Raw genomic sequence first — 23083 nt, 5'->3', positions numbered from 1 at the left:
CAAGATACATACAAGAAGGCTAGTTAGTTATACTATATCATGTTATATGTTCCTTACTATATTACATTGGCTACTCTTGATATTTGATTTATTATAGAAGTTACAATAACCTTTTGTCTTTATCTATATTCTATTATATTTTATAACTTCAATAACAGACCAAATATTCACATTACTATCTAACAAATTAAACATAATCTTGCTAGCTTTACTGACCTAGATTCTTTGATACTAAGCAACTAGTAGCCTGGGCAGAAAATTCTCAAGTTTTTAGTCTTCTTTGACAAAGTTAGTGACTCAATCAAAGCAGCCAAGGTCCTTTGAGCAAAGCTATCACTAGATTATTAACTTTATATTATCTAGTTTAATTCTAATATAATAGCATTCTTTTGTGATGCTAAGTAGGCTAAATTTAAGCAGGGTGTTATTTTTGGGTAATATTACACTAACTTATTTAGTATGGTAAAGGTACATAATGTCATAAATTAAAAATAGCTATACTAAATATAGTCTATAGGGTATTAAACATAATATAGACCTTGTTATTTAGTGATAAGTGATTATTTAGTGATAAGTGATTTATGATCTCCAAACACTATAGTAGTGATTTAGGCATGTAGTACAGGACTTTAGGTATATGAGGAAGGCAGTTCTCTTTGTGAAAGACAAGTACTTTGATAGAGTAAAAGAGAACTAAGTAATAGCAAAGGAGAAGTGAGAGATAGCAAAGGTGGCCAAGGCAATAAGATGCAAGATGGTCAATACTCCTAAAACTACATAACCCACCAAAAAACTAGTTAGAGACAACATAATTAAAACCCAGAGTATGAATAAGGTTAGTGTAGATTTGAACATCCAAGCAAGAGAGCAAGCAGTGTAGGCTAGGGAAATCAGAGAGGGAGGGGCTAGCTTTACAAGTTCTAATATGGTGCCTACCTTTTGTTAAGAACAATACTCTTGTTTATAGTCTACATATACCAAAATATACTAGATTGAAGCTTTTGCTACCTATGGATGCAAAAGTACCTATATAAAATTATCTAATTATCTAATATTAGAGCTAGACAATCTAGTTAATACAGCAACAAGGCTATATGACTGCTATTATATCCTTATCCCAGCTTTCTTTGATAATTATAAGATAGGTAGGTCAATCTTTATAGATGCTAAGTTTGTATAACATACTCACTAATTTATCAGTATCTGATTATCTTGCTTGTTACCCTAATATTCCCAAAGGCTATTTGTACTGCATTATTACACAATCTCTGGTTTTTTGCAAGATTTGCTCATCTGCCAAATTCCAAGACTTTGTCATTATATAAGCCTAGAGACCATTGTCTGATTTCTATCTAGCATATTCTTGTAGTATTCCTACAGATTATTAGGTTACAAAGGTAGATATAGACTTGCAGCAAGTACTACATAATTTTTGCAAGTAATGTATAAAAGAACTGTTTAGAAAGCCACAGCTTTAAAACCTTTGGCCAAGCTTTTTTATACTAAATGCAATTCTTTAGCAAATCATTGACTATGTCTATGTGTGAAAGATTACAACTGTGGAGGAATTAGAGAAGAAGACATAATAAAAGTAATATAATTAAAAGAGGCTGGAGATAATCGAATTAATAAAATAACACATACCTTCTATAATAATACTGCCTCAATCACCCTTACTTAGAATCACAGATGGTAATGGACTGCTAATACTATAGAAAGATGGGGTATTGTGACCTATAATTAGGTGGAGCTGATATAGCAAGTGTAACATAAAAAATCATACTAGTATGTTTGCATATTATAAGCAATAGTTAATTAGGCCTAATATACTCAGCCTTGAGTCACAAGTGTCCCTTCAACCTGAGGTTTGTGCCTCTTATAGCAATAGCACCAATAAACAAAAATGACCAAACTCTATTGTCTCTTATTCCTAACTCTCTCACTACAATATTGGCAAATGACATCTCTTTATTATCTTAGGCTATATTTATTGCTAGCCCTTTTTAATTTACTATCTGTGACAGGCCCACTAACAGTAGGGCAGGCATTAATTTATATGAGTGAGAGCTCTATTGATTAGGCAATTTGAGGATTATTAGGGTCATAGATAATTTATTTTTAGATAAGTGCTCTATATTAGTTCTAGTATATCTTTGGTTTTACCTTGTTATATTGGCTCCACTTCTAGTACCTGTTTGTTCTCCTAATCTATTTATAAAAGTAAGCATATGGGACTGGTTTATCAATGTCTTAGTGCCACTATTCATGATGCTTTTAGCATTGTTTTCTATTAACAACTACCATCACTCAGTATCTAGAGCATACCTCTTGGTCTTAGAGTACCTTTTGGCACTAATCCCTCCATATTAGTTCTACTCCTATCCTTATATAACATAGACTCCCTATACTATTACTAAGGCAATAGTATTAGCTATAGTTATCTTAATGTGAAGAGCATGAAATAGCTATGCTTGATGCTTATCAGGGAAAAGCTCTATATTAAATTAACCATAGTTAAGCATAAATATAGCTATATTCTTACCAATAACCATTAAGGATTTTTAGCTTACCCCCCTCTAATCCTGAAATTATAAGATCTAATTAAAGCTAATTAAAGCTAATTAATTATATGGATTTTCGGAAAAATATCAACCAACCCAGTTTTATGGTTTCTCTACCACTATATCTCCAATCATAGAGTCTGTATAGAGCTTACTAATCAAGCTAAAGTCACACCTTATTATAAACTTGCCTATTACTAAAATTGAACCAACAACCTCATGCCTACATACCCCAGACTAGTACTCTGAACCACTAAGCCACAAGGTCTAAATTATTTATCTGGTAACCTAAATATGTTGATATAAATAAGGCAATCTCAACATTTCTGATTTTCTTACGCATTTATCTTTTATCTATTCTATATATAAAAAGGTCAATAAATGCCCTAAAAGTCAGGGCTAATATTTAAATTTGGGCACTAGACAATGATATAGTAAACTAATAGAAAATAATGAATACAGTAAAAATAAGATTGTAGCACTTATACAATTTGGATTTGAAATATATGAAATTGTAATTGGATTGTAGATTCCAATAGGACTATAGTAGTATAGACAATGTTACCTTTACTTGCATATTTGATTATAAAGTTGATTGGGGATTATATATTCTAATTAGCTCAGATTAGTATTTTGAATGATTAGATCTAATCCTAATCTTTCATAATTTAGTATAGTAGGGCATCAATTATAGCTAATTAGAGCTTAATACAAGGGGGTGGTTTTCCAGATGCATCTATTTACTAGACATTAATATACAATCATACACACACACACATATATGCATGCATCATAAAGCATATCATACATGGCTTACTGTTGCTGCTTAACTGCTTAGACTTCTGCCACATACATAAGCCAATACTATGTGACTTAGTCACAACAAAAAGATTACTACTATAGTTCCATATCTATACTGAGTATAAGCCTTGAGCAAAGGTGCATTGAGTATATCTCTAAGAAGTAGTGTACATAAAGCTTATTGATACAGTGTTTCTCATAGGACATTCCCAATATCTCTTCCCTACCAAGATATCTCAACACAGACCACAATGGCTTGCCCACATACTACTAAAATATGTCTGTTAATAGTAACTGTGCCTTAGCTCATCAAAAGATATTGAAGCTATAGCACCCAGGCCTATTGAGTTCTCATTTATTGCTGTCAAACATTAAGAACAGGTATGAGCATATTTTATGCTTATATTAGCTTATTACTAAATGCCTTTCTTTACAATATAGCCTTGATACTCAGGCTATTAGCTAACCATATTCAGATTATCCCTCTTAGTCTTTATTGCCTCTGACACTTCTTTGATGCCAATCTACTTGCACAATAATAAGCATGCACCCACTCTGAGGTCCAAGAAAGGTATTTGGGAAGCTTTGGGGAGAGACTGAACAGCTCTAGACAAGTACCAAAGATGCTAACTTATATAGAATATGGTTGGTCCTTACCCAAACAACTATAAGCAACTAAAAGACATTTGGCAGTACTTGGTTAGTTTATGCATATATCATGTACTTACCATGACTACACAGGAGTTATCTAAGGAGCCTTATAATATTCTATTATGGGATTGGAATTAGACAGCCTGTTCAGCTGATGTTATCCATACCCAGTCAGTCCTTATTACTTATCACCCTAACTTCCATATATTTGGTCAAATACAATCTTGTACCATTGCTTGGCTATCTAAGTTATATATTTATTATTGCTTTCTTTTTATTGGCTCTCCAGTGCCTGTTTTTGCTATCTACACTTAGATGATAGATTCTAAATATTTGGGATCTTGTCATTGCTGATAGACTTTTACCTTATCCCCTTTGGAACCTATATGGACATTTCCCCTATCTTTTTATCTTTGCTATTTGCTAGGTCTTGGTACCTATTTAATACTTGCTCTCATTTCTTATTTGCTATTTTACTTAGAGCATTCATCTAAGAAATCACTCTCTTGTATTATGCTCTAATTAGTTCTATTTATGCATAATTAAGAATGATTAGGTTTAGAGATTATTTGCTTACCCCCCCTAAACCTATTCTAATTAGACATAATTTTCCTAAATCAAGAATTATTAGGATTGATTATAACTTGAAATTTCGGAATAATAATAATAAATCAAGCATCACAGTTCTCATAGCCTTCTTATAGAGTCATGTCTATTAAAGCACTAGTTCAATACCTAAACACAGAATATACCTTATAACAAACTTGCCTTTTGCCAGAGTTGAACCAACAACCTCATATATATAAGCAACCATAACAGATGCTCTAAGCCACTAAGCCACAAGGTCTAATGTATTAACTTGGTAATCTAAATAAGTAGACATAATATAGGCAACCTCAACATCTCAAATTTTATTCAATATTTATCTTTTCTCTCTCTTATAAATAAATAGGTCAATAAATACCTAAAAAGTCAGGTCTTTTAGGATTTAATTTAAACACCAGATAAGAAAATAATAAACCAATGGAAAATAAATAATATACTTTATATAGGGTAAAAACAAATTATGGCACTTACACAATTTAGATTTAGAATATGTAAAACTATGATTAAGTGTAATATTCAATGGGACTCTACTAGTATAGACAATGCTACCTTAATTTGCAAATTTGATCAGAAACATGATTATGAATAATTAGCCATAATTAGCTCAAATTAGTATTATTAATAATTATTAATAATTTAGATCCAATAAGAGAGAGGGATTTTCCAAATAGCCACTAGTGAGGTAGAGGGTGGGAACAAGGGTATATGTATGGCATGCCTATATATCAATAAGCACAAGATTGTTGGAAGTGATCTTAATATGCTTAGTGCGCATAATTTCTATATGGTAGGCAAATATATTATTCTGGTACCACATACCAACATGACTGTCTTTTCCACAGCCTAATAGCTAGAGAAAAATACTAAGTTTGAGCATCTTCTGTATAACAAGGCAATGAACAATATAGATAGTGCTAAAAATTGTAATATCAATAGTGGTGATGATTGTGTGCTGCACAAGACAGTATTGACCACTGTACTAATAGACAAGGTCTACAAGGCTGCATGTAGCATATCCCTAAGCCCAACCTACATGTTGTGTCCTATAATGACCAGTAGCAGGCATTGGCTAACAATGACAACTTTAATAATCTTGTGTGCAAGGCTAAGATACTGAGGCCTTCATAGCCTCTTATGGCAGCTGCCAAGCTGCCAACAAAGTGGCTGGGAGCATCAATGCATATTTTTCTCTTTCTATGTCCCTTATAAAGGTAGCTAGAAAGTCAGCAAAAGAGCTACAAGATAATGGTGCAGGCATATATAAAGGAGAGTAATGTGCTAAAATAGTATAGAATGTGCTATATCTTTACCTTCTCACTAATAGAGCAGTAGTACTTACTATTTCTTACTGCTAATTAAAGGTTTCTTGGTATAGAATTAGTGCTAATGTCATGAAATTAGAAACCAATCCAATGCTCACAATGTGTTGCTCCCAATTAGGAAATGAGATACTTTTAGATACTTTTGGACACTATTAAATATAATCCGGAGCTAATATAAAGAGGTGGTTTTCCAGATGAAGACAGAAAGGCACTGTTAAGAATAGTAACAACTCTGACCCAAACAAAACCAGTCCTAACACTAATTAATATCCTAAAAGAAGATATTGAAGAAGGAATTATTCCTGTAGAAGCAATAACTCCTATTGATAAAGAAGATCCAGAACTAGACCCAAACCTGGACCCAATACCTAATGAAGAAGCAATAACCTCAGAAGACAAAATGATGGACAAAGGAAACAAATCTAAAAACTTTGATAGAACCAGATTAAAATACAGAGAATGAAGGAACTGTATTGCTATTTGCCCAGACGTACTGCTTCAATAGAAAACTCTGGGAGTATAAACCAACAAAAACAAAGCCAACCTAGGGAACATTCAAAGCATTCCTAGCAGGACTCACTAAAACATTTAGAGACAAAGGAATCAAACAGAAGGCATGACAGAAGCTGTTTATCATAAGGATGGGAAAATGATTAGCAGACAACTTTGTAGCAGACTATCTTATCACTGCCAGGGAAAGCAGATTTGATCTAGAATCCACTATTGACTATTCCTACCAAGCCATATACCCAGAAATACTCAAACAAATCTATAGGTTACCTAAAATACCAAAAACCATGGATAAATGGATAAAGTACACCCAAAGGTTTAATAACCAATGGAAAGAGCTTCAAAGCATAAAAAGCTCAGTCCTCTCTACTATCCTATGATAGAACAGCTCTTTCTGCTACAACTCCTCCAATGCCCCTTTCTCTATGGGTAACTCTATTGTACCCATGATGATAGATGCCATCCACACCCTTCTTACTGATGACAAAAGATCTTGGTTCCATATAGAAGGTAGGTGCTTTTACTATTACCAAAAGGGACATATAGCAAACCAATGCCCCACCAAGGCTTTATCTAGGATATATGAAGGGGCAACTGGACATGTTTAATAGAGTAGTGTAAAAGTGGGGAACTATCTAGCTCAAACTGGCAGAGCACTGGCTGGTAGAGACGAAAGCTATGGCTGAGCTTTCTCAGTAAGAGCTCAAAGCAGTGGTAAAGAAGCGACTCTAAGAGAAGGTAGAAGCATGGCAATGACTAACCCATTTTGGGCTAGGCTCATAGTGCACTGATATGCTAGAAGTGGCTCTAAATGCCAAGCACAACACCAAAACAACTTCTAGAGCAAAGAGATGCTGGGGCTAGTATCTAATACACAAGGAATTATTAGTTATGACTTTTGAAAATTAAAGATGCTATTAGAACCACATCCTATTATGTGCTTTGCATATGGACAGAAGGGAAGGTCAGGTATCTCAACTAGGACTTAGATATTGATGACTAGGACTGTGGCTTGACATGCATCTAGGCATGTGACTCAGAATATGGTTATGAGCTCCGTACATGACTTGAATTTGGACTATTTACCATTTACATGCTGACACATGAATGCTTACAATATCATGACTCATTGGCTTCCTCCTTATTCTATGCTGCTTACTATTATTGATTGTGATTAGTATCTAATTTGATATTGCTGCAGACAAACATTTGATATACTTACTATACATGGTTACAGTAGAAAGCTGTGGTGTTTGAACTACAATTACAGATTACTTAGCATTTAGAAGCATGGACCATATCTTTATTCAGCCCTAAATAGCCTATACTATAAATAGCAGAGCTGAGCTTTTTAGAAGATCAGCTCATTCACTTTGTATACACCTTAATCTTTTCACTGTGCTTGGCATCTAGCTTCTTTTAGCCTACACACTGTGAACTCTGCCAAATCCAAAAAACCATAATTAGTCTAATAAAGCACTGGATTTGTCTCAAAGCTCTTTTCATCCTCTACCACCTACAACCTATCAAGGACTCGCTGCTTACTAAGTTATCTGTTGGAACCTATTAGAAGTTATCTGTTGCATCAGGGAAGACCTACCAGTTCCTAATGAATATCATCTTATTATCAATCAGTACCTTCTTTACCTCTTTGAAGACAGGATCAATAGCAATCAGGACTTTCTAATACAAGCCTAAAGACAAGCAATAGTTTTTATTTGTTGGGCTGTTACAATTAGCTTAAGGAGCCCCTTATAAGTGCAACAAGTGCACATGAAAAGCCTAGCAGCTTAACACTTGAACTAGCTCTTTATTCCCTGCTCTAACCACCCTAGAACAACCTAATCTCCAATCACTAGCCAAGGTAGCTCGACAGATATTAGGAAGGAAGAATTAGAGAACAATTATTGCTACACAAATTAACCAAGCAATTAATGGAGAAATAGTCAGACCAGGAGCTACTACCCTAGTCATCTACCTAGAAATACCAATTGGAACCAATGCCACTTCCAGATACTTAGTAACAGGACAAGTTTACACTGGAGTAGCCATCTACAAGCTACAACAAGTACAAGATTACTTCTTCAACTTTGATAGAAGAATCGGATTTCCCTTTTTAGGGCTTTGCTTCACTAATGAAACCAGGATACTAGTCTCCATGATCAGAGATCTAGAACTCAACCTTATTTATACTAGAAATACCATTGATATCAATGATGGAAGACCAGACCACTTCTCATGAGTACACATCACAGCACTTAGGAAGCACCTCACCAAGGACATTGATTTAGAAGGAATCAGACAGGAACTTATCAAACATAGTCAGCAGAGGAACAAATATGCCATCCTTATCTTTTAGACCTACACCCTACCAAACTAGGATACACTGGATCCTACTGGATACTTACCCTACAGAACTGAAATTTCTGGAACCATATTAGTTATCAGATAAGGAGAGTTCGCCCACAAAACTTATTATTTCAGAAACTTCATCGTAGGACAAACCTTTGACAAGATCTTCATATTCATAGACTAAGTCAATAGTGGGATTAACAAAATTATCCAAAGAGAGCCCACACTCTAAGAAGGACTTAGGGCTGGAAGAAGACACAAAATCTTCTTCTACTTTATAGAATAAACAATTGAGCCAATAATCTAGAAGGGATATCTACCCCCATACCATAACAACCCCATCTATATCTTCAAACACCTACCCAAAGATGTTGGCCTAGATACCATTGATTATGATAAGAAAAATAGATACTTCTACCACAATGGAATCCTTGGGAGATTTTATACCAATAATGATGATGAGCATGCACCCATGCTAGGGTCCAAGGAAGATATTCGGGAAGCTTTGGAGAGATACTGAATAGCACTAGATGAGTACTAAGGATACTAACTTGCACCAAATATGGTCGGTCCCTATCTAACCAACCACAATCCACCAAAGGATGTTTAGCAACACTTGGATCAGTAAGCCCACACTTCACATACTTACCATGACCATACAGGTGTGTTACAATAGGTGTTTACAAAATTGGAGCCAGTATTCTATGTTAGCCAATGTGCTCCATAAGTTGGTTAGTCCTTATTGCTTATCTTCCCAACTTCTGCATGGTTGGTCAAATATAATCTTGCACTATCACTTGGCTACCCTGGTCATACATTACAGCTTCTTTATTTTCATTGGTTCTCCAATGCCTGTTCCTGCTACCTACACTCAGGCAATAAATTCCAAATGTTTGGGATTTTGCCATTGCTAGTTAACTTTTACCTTATTATCTTTGGAACCCATATGGATATCTCACCTACCTTTTTATCTTCTCTGCTTGCTAGGGCTTGGTGCCTATTCAACATCTACTCTTATTTCTTGTTTGATATTTTACTTAAGGGCTCTGTTTATAATAAAAACCTACACACAACTCTGGAATAAACCGGCTTTTGCATCCCATAGTTTAGAGCTCATTTGCACTTGTCTCAACCATCAAAATTGTTTTTATCAACTCCCAGAAAACTTGTCATCTTCCTTGTTCAGCCTCATTTGCATTTGTACTTGTCTCTTCGCTCATACCCCTCAATCAACTTCCCTCATATATTGTTACAGTCCTATATGGCTCTTGAGGCATATAGTTATTGGCTATGATACTACCTTCTCGTTACTGACCGAATCCCTAACACAACCAACCAAACATTTGGTTCCGTGTTTGGCGCAGTCCCAAAACTGTTTGGGTGTTATAACCTTACATTCCCCATTGCTTCTCAGTATGCCTTTGATTTCTAAAGTTATTATTAATGATTCCTTGTGTATTAGATACTAGCTCCAGCACCCCCCTGCTCTAGAGGTTTTGGTATTGTGCTCAGCACTTAGAGCCAGCTCTAGCATATCAATGGGAAAGAATTCTACAACAAACTGTTCCTTGGAAAGGAAATTCATGCCACACCTGACTTACAGATAACTAAGCTCATAGACATTGTCAGAGAGCTTAAGTGACTCAAGCCTAAATCACTAACAAATAGGCATTATAACTCACTAAGACCACACGTATATAATGTACCCTAGGAAACAGCCAGTGGAAGTGGACTCTCTAAAAGAAATACATTCACTATATCCCCAATATAAGAAACTCTCCCTAAGCAAGCTTCAAAACCCCTTTATTAGTCAAAAGCCCCTGGAAAGAGCATACTTAAGAACCAGATTTAGATAGAAAGCCTCCTGATGATCTGCAGTCCCCAACCAGTGAGATGTCAATAAATCCTAGAAATCCTGAGTCTAAGGGACTGGCTATGGCCAAACCCCCCTCCTTTTTGATAGAAACAGGAAATGAACCAAGCAGTTCCTCCATGAAATCAACCTAATAATCCTTGCCAGGAAACATGACTTCCTAGATAAATTTACTAAGATTGCTTATGTGCTGTCCTATATGAAAGGAGGATCAGCTAGAATATAGTCAAGGAATTTCACCAAAGCAAGGAACTCAAATAACAACTGGGACTTATATGCATAGAAACTAACTCAAGACATGACCTTGGTCAAACAAAAAATCTCTACAGACTTTGAAGAATTCAGCAAGACAGCAGATGCTAGAGACAAACTGGCCAGGATCAACTAAGAAAAGGAATCCTTCAACATATATCTTCAGCTATTTGAGCAAATTGCTAAAATAGCAGGGGTTGATTTTGAAACCAAGAAGACACACTTCTTAAGAGGCCTTAAATGGGAACTGGCCAGAGGGATTTATCAAGACCTAGTAGCACAAACTATCTAGAATAAACTAGTAGCCAAGGCCAAGAGACAAAAAGCTATGTGCATAGAAGAGATGTGAGCATGAGACCTTAGGCAGGGAAAATATCAAGTCTTTACCCCAAGCAATTACTATTCCAACTTTGCCCTGCAACCACATCAAGAGTGGGAGTCACAATATGTCCCTATGAATGTGGATGTAGCAGAAATGAACATTGATGCCATCTGCTTTAAGAAACTTACACCAGAAGAAAAAAACTGACTTGCCAAAAAAGAAAAGTGCTTCTATTGCAAGAAACCCTGGCACATGGCATACAGATGCCCCTCCTAACCTAAACAAAGATTCTCTCCACTTCACAAGGAAGATTCCTTCCAAGACCCTGCATGATGAGGGTGATAGAAGAAGAAAAAGGAGGAGACCAAGAAGACCAAGAAGAAGGCAAACAAAGAGTCACCCACATCCAACAAATGATGATGGGGCTTAGCCTCGATGAAATTGCTAAAGTCTATACCTTTAGCAAATCAAAGAATTTTTAAAGTCTCTTCTACTAGCAGCAAGTGTGAAGAGTAGGATTTTTGCAGGAAACTGGTATGCTCTCCTAGCCAGCAATGATGCTAACTAAGAGCATGGACATCCAGATATATTATATCTCTTGGAAATGAAATTACATAGTGCACCATCACTTTGGGTTGAGACAAAACTTATAGGCAAGAATCGAGAAGCTGCTACCTAGGCTTTAGTTGATAGTGGAGCCACAGGAATATTCATGTATCCCAACTTTATAGAAAGGCATTGAATCTACACACAAAAAACCCCCCACCCTATACCAGTTAACATGGTCCAGAATACAGGGTTCAAAAAGGGACCCATCATGAGATTTGCAGAACTGAAACTACAAGTTCTAGGTAAACAAGGAGGAACACATGCCAAATTGGCAAAATTCTATATAGCTGAAATTGGGAAAGAAAACATCATTTTAGGAACTGACTAGTTGTTAGAACACAACCCAAAAGTTGATTGGCATACCTATGGATTACACTTTATTAGGTGCCCAAAGTTCTGCCAAATCAAAGAAAGACTAATTAAAGCCAAGAGAGCTTTCAAGAAACCAGGACATCAAGACCCAGAGATATAGTGCATGGTAACAGTACCATAAAAAAGTAACTACTTAATCCCATTGCAGAAGTTAAGAAGAGCATATACAGGCAGGAAAGTGGGAAATACTACAATACCATATCTATGGATAATATCTAAAATCGGAGGTTCGTAACCCAAAGGAATGAAACTGGAGTACTACCTTAGGATTCAAGCCAAGCATTATACAGCACCAAAGTGGGCCAAAGAGAAGACTCAAGAGGATGATGAACCACTATTGGCACTTTTTTCTATGGATCTAGATAAAGACAAAGTATACCTTGTCAGATGCCTAGACACAGGGCAACTAGAAGCCCTGGAACTATATAATAATAGCAAGGAAGGATTTAACATCCATTGCATGAAAACTTCCACTGCCAATACACTGGCACAGAAAGTGGAACCTGTCAAAGCAGCAACAGGCAAACAAACAAAGCACACCAATTCATAAAAATTGGCAGAAGAAGCTTCAAAAAGAAAACCCAAACTATCCTTTGAAGAAATCATCCCCAAAGAATATTAGAAGTATAGGAAGGTTTTTGAAGGCCAAAAACCAGGGAAATTACCATCTAAGTGACTTTGGGATCACAAGATAGAACTCAAGGACAAAACAGAACACTTGCTCAGGCTGAAACTATACAGCCTCAGCCCCATAGAACAAGAACTCAAGAAGTTCATTGACAAGCATCTCAAGAAAGGATTCTTTTAAGAATCCAAGTTGCACATGGCATCCCCATTCTTCTTCATTAAAAAGAAAAATGGAAAACTATAGCCAGTAGTAGACTACCAGAAGCTTAATGAAATAACAATCAAGAACAAGTACCCACTACTAATTATTCAAGAATTACTAGATTTCTTGACAGAAGCAGAATATTTCTTGCTAGTAGACATCAACACAGGATATAATAACATACTCATTAATGAAAAGAATGTCCACAAAGCAGAATTCATAACAAACTTGGGAATATATGGACCATAAGTGATATACTTTGGCCTAACCAACTCACCAGCAATATTCCAAACAATGATGAACTTGCTATTCAAGAACCTGATCTATGCTAGAAAAGTGGCTATCTATATAGACGACATCCTGGTATTCTCCAAAAATATGGATGAACACATCAAGACAATACAACAGATTTTACAGGTTTTATAGGATAACAGTTTATACTTGCAACTGTCAAAATGCCATTTCCACAAGAAAAAAATTGATTACCTGGGATACATCATATCCCATGGACATCTAGAAATGGACCCAATCAAAGTGGCTGGTATTATGGACTGGCCAATACTGACCAAAGTCAAGGAAGTCCAATCATTTTTAGGATTTTGCAATTTCCATTGCAGATTTATCAAGGATTACTCGAAAATAGCAAGGCCACTATTTGAATTAATACAGAAAGAACACAACTGGGATTATGAATTAATACAGAAAGAACACAACTGGGATTAGACACTAGCATGCGAAAAAGCATTCCAAGCACTCAAGAAGACATTCATATTATCCCTGATTCTTGTCATGCTAGAAACTAGGAATCCCTTCCATATTGGAATGCAATGCCCCCAACTCCCCACTAGAGCAGTATTATCACAAGTTGCCCCAAATGGAAAATGGCACTCCTGTGCCTATATTTCCAAATCACTCTCAGCTACAGAATACAACTATCCAATCCATGACAAGGAGTTGCTAGTAGTTGTCTGGGCCTTTGAAGCTTGGCAACATTATTTGGAGGGCACCAGGAACCCAGTTGATGTCTGGATGGACCACAAAAACCTAGAATGGTTCCATTCAAGCCAAAAGTTGAACCATTGGCAAGCTTGATGGTCGCTCTTTCTCTTGCATTTTGACCATAAATTGATGTATAAGGCGGGAGTCACCAATAAATCTGATGGTTTGTTGTAGCATCCAGACCATAAAGTGGGGGTAGAATTTAACAATTTAGGCAAAATGCTCTTGGAACCCAATCTTTTTGCAAACATCAATGAAATCACTACAGAAAAACTAGACCCCCACAGGTTATGGCATATCAGAGCCACAGGACAGGGAGATGTTACTTTGATTAACAAAGACCTCAAGAAATGAATCATAGAAGCAAACCAGAAAGACAAGTGGTTAATCAAAACCCTAACCAAGGTCAAGGAACTAGGTCCTCACAGTATGAAGAAAGGACTACAAGAATGGAACAACAAAAATTGACTTGTCCCACACAGAGAAAAAACCTATGTTTCTTAAGATAAACAAATTTATTGAGAAATAATCAAGATGAATCACAATAATCTAGCGGCAAGACATCCAGGACAAAGAAGAACTCTAGCCCTCAGTTGGACAAGAATTTACTTAGCCGGGAATATCAAACATAGTCCACTAATATGTAGAAGGATGTGCAACCTGCCAATTTACCAAGAATGATACATACCTGGCAATGGTCCCCCTCCAACCAACAGAAATTCCAGACTAACCCTTTAGAATGATCACTATGGACTTTATCACAGACCTACCCTAGTCAAAAGGATTTGACTCACTCCATGTAGTAACAGACAGATTCACTAAAGCAGTGATAATCACACTATGTCTGAAAACCATCAACTTAGATAGAACAGCCCAACTACTATTAGATCACACCTGGAGAAGATATGGACTACCTGACAAAATCATATCAAATAGGGGAATACAATTTGTGTCAAAAGTGGCACAAGCCCTACTCAAAAAACTTAAAATCAAATCAGCACTTAATATAGCCTACTATCCATAGACAGATGACACTACTGAACAAATGAATCAAGAACTGGAACAATATCTTAGAGCCTTTTGCAACTTATTACAGGATGACTGGGCAACCCTGATCTCCTATGCAGAATATGCCCATAATATACATCAGCACTCAGCCACAAAGAAATCACCATTTGAACTTCCATATAGATACCAGCTAAGAGCATATCTAGCTATCATAGGAAATATAAATGTCCCTACCACCAATGCTTATCTCAAAGCTCTACAATATGCTAGGAAAAAAGCACAAGCCAGCCTCAAAATCACAGCTGAAGCCATGAGGATACAGCATAACCATTTTGGAATGGAACTACCACCCTTCAAGAAGAGAGACCATGTATGGCTAGATGGAAAACACATCCACACCGACCACCCTTTGGAGAAACTAAGGCCCAAATGCTTTGGGCCATTTGAAACTAACACTATTGGAACAGTTAACTTTAAACTGAAACTGCCACACAGCTGGCAGTGTATCCACAATGTCTTCTATGCTAGTTGACTTACACCCTATAAAGAGAACAAAGTCTATGGCCCCAACTACTCTAAACTGGCCCTAGACCTAATTAAAGGGCAAGAAGAATTTGAAGTTGAGAAGATTATCAGAGCCCAACACTTTGGATGATTGAAGACCCTACAGTACCTGATCAAATAGAAGGGCTATCCTAAATCAGATAACTCTTTGGAATTAGCAGCAAACATCCATCTAGAAAAACACCCCCTTGTATTAGCTCCGGATTATATCTAATAGTGTCTAAAAGTATCTAAAAGTGTTAATAGTATCTAAAAGTGTTAATAGTATGTAAAAGTGTCTAATTTATTAATTGGGAGCAATACATTGTGAGCATTGGATTGGTTTCTAATTTCATGATATTAGCACTAATTCTATACTAAGTAGTCTTTAATTATTAGTAGAAAATAGTAAGTACTACTGCTCTATCAGTGAGAAGGTAAAGATATGGCACATTCTATACTATTTCAGCATATTACTCTCCTTCATATATGCCTATACCATTATCTTGTAGCTTTTTTGCTGACTTTCCAGCTGCTTTTATAAGGGATATCAAAAGAGAAAAATGTGCATTGATGCCCCCAGCCACTTTGTTGGCAGCTTGGCAGCTGCCACAGGAGGCTATGAAGACCTAGGTACCTTGTCCTTGCACACAAGATCATTAAAGTTGTCATTGTTAGCCAATGCCTGCTACTGGTCATTATAGGACACAACATGTGGGTTGGACTTAGGGATATACTATATGCAGCCTTATAGACCTTGTATATTAGTATAGTGGCTAATACTGTCTTGTGCAGCACACAATTATCATCACTATTGATATTACAATTTTTAGCACTATTTATATTGTTTATTGCCTTATTATACAGAAGATGCTCAAACTTGGTGTTTTCCTCTAGCTATTAGGCTATGGAAAAGACAGTCATATTGGTATGTGGTGCTAGAATAATATATTTGCCTGCTATATAGGAAATATATGCATTAAGCATATTAAGTTCACCAAGTTCACCTCCAACAATCTTGTGCTTATTTATATATAAGCATGCCATATATATACTCTTGTCTCTACCCTCTACCTTACTAGTGGCTATTTGGAAAACCCCTCTCTCTTATTGGATCTTGATTATTCATAATCATGTTTTTGATCAAATTTGCAAATTCAGGTAGCATTGTCTATACTAGTAGAGTCCCATTGAATATTACACTCAATCATAGTTTTACACATTCTCAGTCCAAATTGTATAAGTGCCATAATTTATTTTTATCCTATATAAAGTGTATTATCAATTTTCCATTAGTTTATTATCTTCTTAGCTGGTGTTTAAACTAAATCCTGAAAGACCTGACTTTTTAGGTATTTATTGACTTATTTATTTATAAGATAGAAGAAATATAAATGTTAAATAAAATCAGAGATGCTGAGGTTGCCTATATTACGCCCACTTACTTAGACCACCAAGTTTATATATTAGACCTTGTGGCTTAGTAGCTTAGAGCATCTGTCCTGGGTGCTTGCATACATGAGGTTATTGGTTCAACTCTGGCAGAAGGCAAGTTTGTTATAAGGTATATTCTGTGTTTAGGTATTTAACTAGTGCTCTAATAGACATGACTCTATAAGAAGGCTACGAGAACTGTGATGCTTGATTTATTATGATTTTTCCGAAATTTCAAGTTATAATCAATCCTAATAATTCCTAATTTAGGTAAATTATGTCTAATTAGAACAGGTTTAGAGGGGGGTAAGCTTAAAATGTCTAATCCTCATCATTCTTAATTATGCATAAATGGAACTCATTAGAGGTTAATACAAAGGGGGGGTTTTCCAGATGTCACTAATACTAAAGAAGCTATCATGGAGTTTTATTGTAAACACCTCTCTGTAGTTAAAGGAATAGAAGCATCAATCTTAGCCTTAATGATTGAACTGAAGTATAATCAAGCTGTTGAAGAAGATTAGATCAAGAAGAAGCTTCAAACACGCCCAATCAGAAAAAAGCTCCTATCTATAGTATCAAAAATTCCACAGATCAAAGAAGCCCTAAACAATCAGATCAAAAAAGATCAACTTAAGAGGAGACTCCTAGGACTCCCCATTGGAAGAAAGCTTATTGCTACAAGATTCAAAGTGCTATAGATAATGGAAGCAGCAGAAAAACAAGCCAAGAAACTAGAAGAAGCCAAACTCAAAAAAAAACTCCAAAATCACCCAATCAGGAAGAAGCTTCTATCCACAGGATTGAAGGTCCCTTGGATTATAAAAAAAAGTCAACAAATAGATCACTTGATCCAAGAAATGCTCCACTGTATTGAATAGCACCCTAGATTTGGTGCCACAAACAGACTACCAAGAAGACAAGAAGGCAACTACAGACACTTCATTGAATAAGGCCAAGGAGGAAAGCTCTTAGAGCCCAAACACAAACTGACAAATAGCCCAAATTAGTGCACCCAAGCTTACCAAGAGCTGCAAAGGCAGATGAACTACAGTTTGGCATAGCCAGGCAAATGGCTGTAAATCACCAATAAACTACCAAGACAGATACTGCCTGATACATGATCCTTGCCAATCCTACCATCCTTACCCCAATCCAAGCCTTTGCAGCACTATTATTGTTACTTGCTCAAACTCAAAGGAAACTTATAAATGGACAGTCATCAAGACCCAACCCTCTCCTCAACTTTTCCAACAGCCTTTCTTCTTTAGCAATATAACTTCCTCTTTACTCTCACTCTTCCTCAACAGTACCGCTTTCCTATTCCTGCTTTCCCTTCTAGTGCCAAAGCCCTTCTGCACCCTCCCCATGACTGACATTTACAATGCTCTCCCCTACCCCTATGCAGACCCTTTCCCTAGGAACTGACTCCCTCCCATTCCTAACTTTGATAATGTAGGTCAACCCATTTCTCACCCCACTAGTCCTCTATACAACCTGGAACAAGTAGTGCATGAATATGCAGTATTGTACATGGTTGACATGCTGTTGCCACAACTGGCACCACCACCCATGCTAAATAACTGGTGGAGTGGCGCATGTGCCTCAGAACAAGTTTGGCCTTTACTCTTGGCTCCCCTGCTCTTACCTCCTCCCCTTATACTACCACCACCCACTGAAGAAACCCAAGTCTGTTAGGAGTGCAACTAACAGAGACACCTTATTGCTGACTGCCCTATCACATGCAGTGTTGGTGACTGACCCGGTCAGACCCAGGTCAGACCCAGGTCAGACCGATAGGTCCGGCCGGAGCTTGGGTCAGTCAAGCTCTCCTTGACCATGGGCTGACCTTCACTATACTCGAGGGAAACAAATAAGATTGTTGCAACAGGATTCAGCCTATCACCATTGTGAAAGGTAAAGTAAATGAGAAATATCATACAGTCCATATAATGAGTACAATAATGAAGCCAGACAACATTCTTAGTCCTCTCCACAAAGTTTCGCATGTAAGTCCATCTCAAGCTCAACATTCCTAACACCACTCTTCCAAAAGAATCCAAGCGACGAGTTGGAGTGCTCACCAGAATCAGTGGTCAACACTGGATAAGCGAAAAGATCGCACAGCTTGATGGGCTTGAAAGAGGGGGTCGCAGTCGCAGTATTGCCGTGACTGTCGACTTCGACTGCTTCACAAGCCTCAATATTATCACAAAGCCCATCAGCAATGACTCCGATGTCCTCCGCGCCCTCCTCAGGCTCGAGGGGAAGATTGGCCGACAGGGGCAGCATCTCATTGAGGATAGAGAATGATGATTTCGGGGTAGTTGTTGGATCAGTGGACTCTTTGCCATCAACATCACTGAACTTGCGCTTGAGCCGTTGGTGTTTCGAGTTGGCATGGTCACGTTCAATGTCTATGTGTACAGTCGTGATCTTGTGCATCGAAGAGGTGGATTGGCGGTTGTGGAGTTTGGTATGTATGTTACCGAACTTTGTGAAACTGCGTTCCGATCCCGCAGAGTTGACAATGATACTGAGAAGACGAATTGCAAGCTTGATAAGGCCTTGGTGACCGTTAAAGTCGGGGCCTGCCTTCTCATCTTCAAGAGCATGCCATACTCGGACAACATCCAACTCCTTGCCCTTTGTGAGAGAGTAAGAAACAATTCCCCAAATGCAGAGGCTGTAAGCAAGCCTTGCACAAAGACACAACTCTACGCACCTCTTTCTTGCAAGCCTGTTGTACAAATGAAAGAGCCATGTTCTCATCCGAAAACCGACCTTGGCAATGGTGATACTCAGTACATGCCTTCCAGAAATCTAAGTTTGCCTCCCTTCCATATACCCGCTTGAAGAGATCCATTGCAATGCGAACTAATAAGGCCTGAAGAAGGATGTTGCCGTTAAATGGTCGACCCCAGATGTATGGGTTCGCCCATGTTGTGAAGATTGCTGCTTGTTGATCTGCAGCTCGCCAGTGCTTCTCCAAACTATTCTGTAGGCTGGCACGAACAAGTGCATCAAGTTTGTGATCGCCATATACATGGAAGAGATTGCCGAGAGTGAGGAGTATGTGGTCAAATCGGGTATACGAAGCTTGAGCAATGTTGTTTGCAATGGCCAGGGGCTCAAGGTGTGCCTGAACACTGCACACAGGGTCAGATGTCAGCTAAGAAGGGATTAGAGAGATCAAACAGACGTACCAGCAGATCTGATCCCAGAACTCAGGGTCCTCCACAATGCCCATCACCTCCTCTACCCTCTGCTTTGCCTCATTCTCTTATCCTGCACAGTTCAGGATATCATTCTCTCGCCTCATGCACAAAGCCCGCAACGGCCCTGAGACCGTAAGAAGACGAGATATCGAGAGGTAGTGGTACATCCAGCAAGTGATAACGGGAAGGACAAGGGCTAAAGCATGGGGGTGATCAAGAAGCTGTTCTTGATTGAGCCATTGACAGGGTAAGTCATGATCTCGAAACCATTTGATGACCTTAATGGCTTGGTTGACATAAAGCTTGAGCATTGGGTTTTGTTTCAAGTAGTCACCAACGATAAGATTGATTTGGTGGGCCCAACATACGGACACGATGATCCAAGGGTGGTCCTGATGCAGAAGACGATGTGCCTTCTTTCCATCTGGCCCATCGTCTGTAATCCACGCAATAATTTCGACAAGGTATGTATCCTCGATGTACTGCTTGTCAGATTTTATTATTGCATATAGATTGTCACCTGTCTTTGGCTGGCCTGACAGATCATGTGTGCAAACAAGGTAGTGCTATTGAAGAGAATAATGCCAAGGTTCATTAGCTTTTGTACCACCATCTAGTCTGTCCAATCTCACCTCGTTTGCCACTGTCATCATCGAAGTCTCAATTGGAGTCTTTGACCCATGTGTCCATCCATCACACTCACCCATTGCCAGCCCACCCTTGACCCGAGCCTGTACCTTCCCCACTGCCATCTCAACTGCTTTATCCAACAGCGGGCCAGCCAATAACTGTCGATGAGGTATGTGAACTATCTTCGGGCACCACTTGTTCACAAATGCCTTTGTCTCAGGATTCTCCGTAACATACCAAGCCACCCCGTTTGCAACCAGAAGTCGAGTGAAGTCTTTCGAGAACTCGCCCTGCATCTCGCTCTCTAACAAGCCCTGGTAATCTGTCTTCTGCTGATTGTACGGTGAGTCATCCCCTATCTGATGTGAGTTGCAAGATTGAATTATCGGATATGAAGGGGGACCGGCACTCTTTGTTTTACTGTGTGAGTGCACATTGGAGTCAGGTGATGTCAGGTTCTGCTGTGCGCTAGGCTGAGAAAACTCAAGTTCAGCCTTTCGTTTCTCCTGTGCCTCCTCGAGGTCCTTTCCATCAATAGTCTTGCATTTCTTTAGGTGAGTTAACATTCTGCCCAGCTTGCCACATATTGGTTCAATGCTTTTTACAGCTAATCAGGTAGGCCATGTCAGCTTGTCTGAAATCATCACACAAAGACTGCTTGCAACACACCTAGCTCGAACAAATCATCTATAGTACGAACATTTTCTATCCCCCCTCGTGTAGCTGCTACTTCGTCTGCCTGTTGTATCTCTTGACACTTGCTTTTTACATAAGCTTTGCACCATGCCGCCTTATGGGTTTGGTTGTCCTTGTAGTTCCATCCCTTGAACTTATGAAAGTAGGCCCAAAGGGAGCTTTGGCCATTTGGTGGTGCAGAAAGCTCTTCAGGCAGGGTCATGGTGGTCGACACCCAAGTAGCAGGAAGGAGATGGGGTGCTCAAAGTGATTGATACAAAATTATGTGCATGCTTGTAATTTCAAATTTTATTCTACCAACTCGGTCAGACTAGGTCAAGACCCAGGTCGGACCTCTGGTCAGGTTAGAGCCTCAACCTTTCGCTGACCTCAGGTCATCAGTCAGCCACCAACACTGATCACATGCATTTGCCACTGCCCTGATGTCACTGCCTGAAACTTCATATGCAACTATAATGCATACTATAAAGTGGTTGATTTTTTTTAGATACAGATAAACCATATGGCAGAGGATTTTGGGTATTACTAACAAATACAAGAGAGGATGATCAACAATGCCAACTGGGAAGGACACCTAAGACACCATATTCCCACTATTGACACAACCCACCTCTAGGAACTCCCAACCACACAAATGTCACGTGCCAACAATGAGTGTAAAAGAGGGGGTAGTGTTAGGACTATGTCCTAACATGTGCTTTGCATATAGACAAAAAGGAAAATTAGGTGTCTTAATCAGGACTTAGACATTGACAACTAGGACTGTGGCTTGACACACATCTAGGCATGTGACTCAGGACATAGTCATGAGATATACATATGACTCGGACTCATAATATCATAAGTATTCATGCATTAGCATATAAATGGTAAATATTCTGACTCATCAGATTTCTTCTTATTCTATGCTGCTTACTACTATTAATCATGATTTGTTATCACTGTAGACAGACATTTAGAAGCATGGTTATATGCTAGAGGTAGCTTTAAGTACTGAGCACAACACCAAAACAACCTCTAATGCATGAGTACTGGAGCTAGTATCTAATACACAAGGAATTGTTAGTTAGGACTTGAGAAAGCAAGGGTACACTAAAGCGTAATGAGGAGGGTAAGATTAAAGTGCCCAAATAGTGTTAGGACTGCACCAAATACTGACTAAATATTTGGTCAGTTAAGCTGGGTTGAAGAGTTGATTGGTGACAAGAAGGTATAACCAATAACTATGTGCTTCAAAAGCCACATAGGACTCTGACAATATACAAGGGAGAACAAGGGATATAAGCAAAGAGATAAGTATAAGCACAAATGAGGCTAAATTAAAAGGATGACAAGTTTTTGGAAGTTAACAAAGATGATTTCAATGGTTGAAATGAGTATAAATAAGCTCTAAACTATGGGGTGCAAAAGCTGGTTTATTCCAGAGTTGTATGTAGGTTTTTATAGTAAACAGAGCCTTTAAGTAAAATATCAAACAGGAAATAAGAGTAGATGT

At 38.0% G+C, this 23083-nt stretch overlaps 1 protein-coding gene across 1 annotated transcript; it reads right to left on the bottom strand.

The window, feature by feature from the left end:
- Positions 1-19027: 19027 nt before the first annotated feature.
- On the bottom strand, positions 19028-21188 carry HETIRDRAFT_48430 (uncharacterized protein; the record flags this gene model as incomplete). The annotated part of the gene is made up of 6 exons (XM_009544942.1): positions 19028-19180; positions 19277-19690; positions 19770-19895; positions 20247-20307; positions 20371-20828; positions 20895-21188. The coding sequence occupies 6 exons, from the start codon at positions 21186-21188 to the stop codon at positions 19028-19030; spliced, it is 1506 nt and encodes a 501-aa protein (XP_009543237.1).
- Between the last annotated feature and the right edge of the window lie 1895 nt (positions 21189-23083).

Source organism: Heterobasidion irregulare (assembly GCF_000320585.1).
Source record: "Heterobasidion irregulare TC 32-1 unplaced genomic scaffold scaffold_03, whole genome shotgun sequence".
NCBI classification, from domain to species: domain Eukaryota; kingdom Fungi; phylum Basidiomycota; class Agaricomycetes; order Russulales; family Bondarzewiaceae; genus Heterobasidion; species Heterobasidion irregulare.
This window is presented reverse-complemented; position numbering and strand designations above follow the sequence as displayed.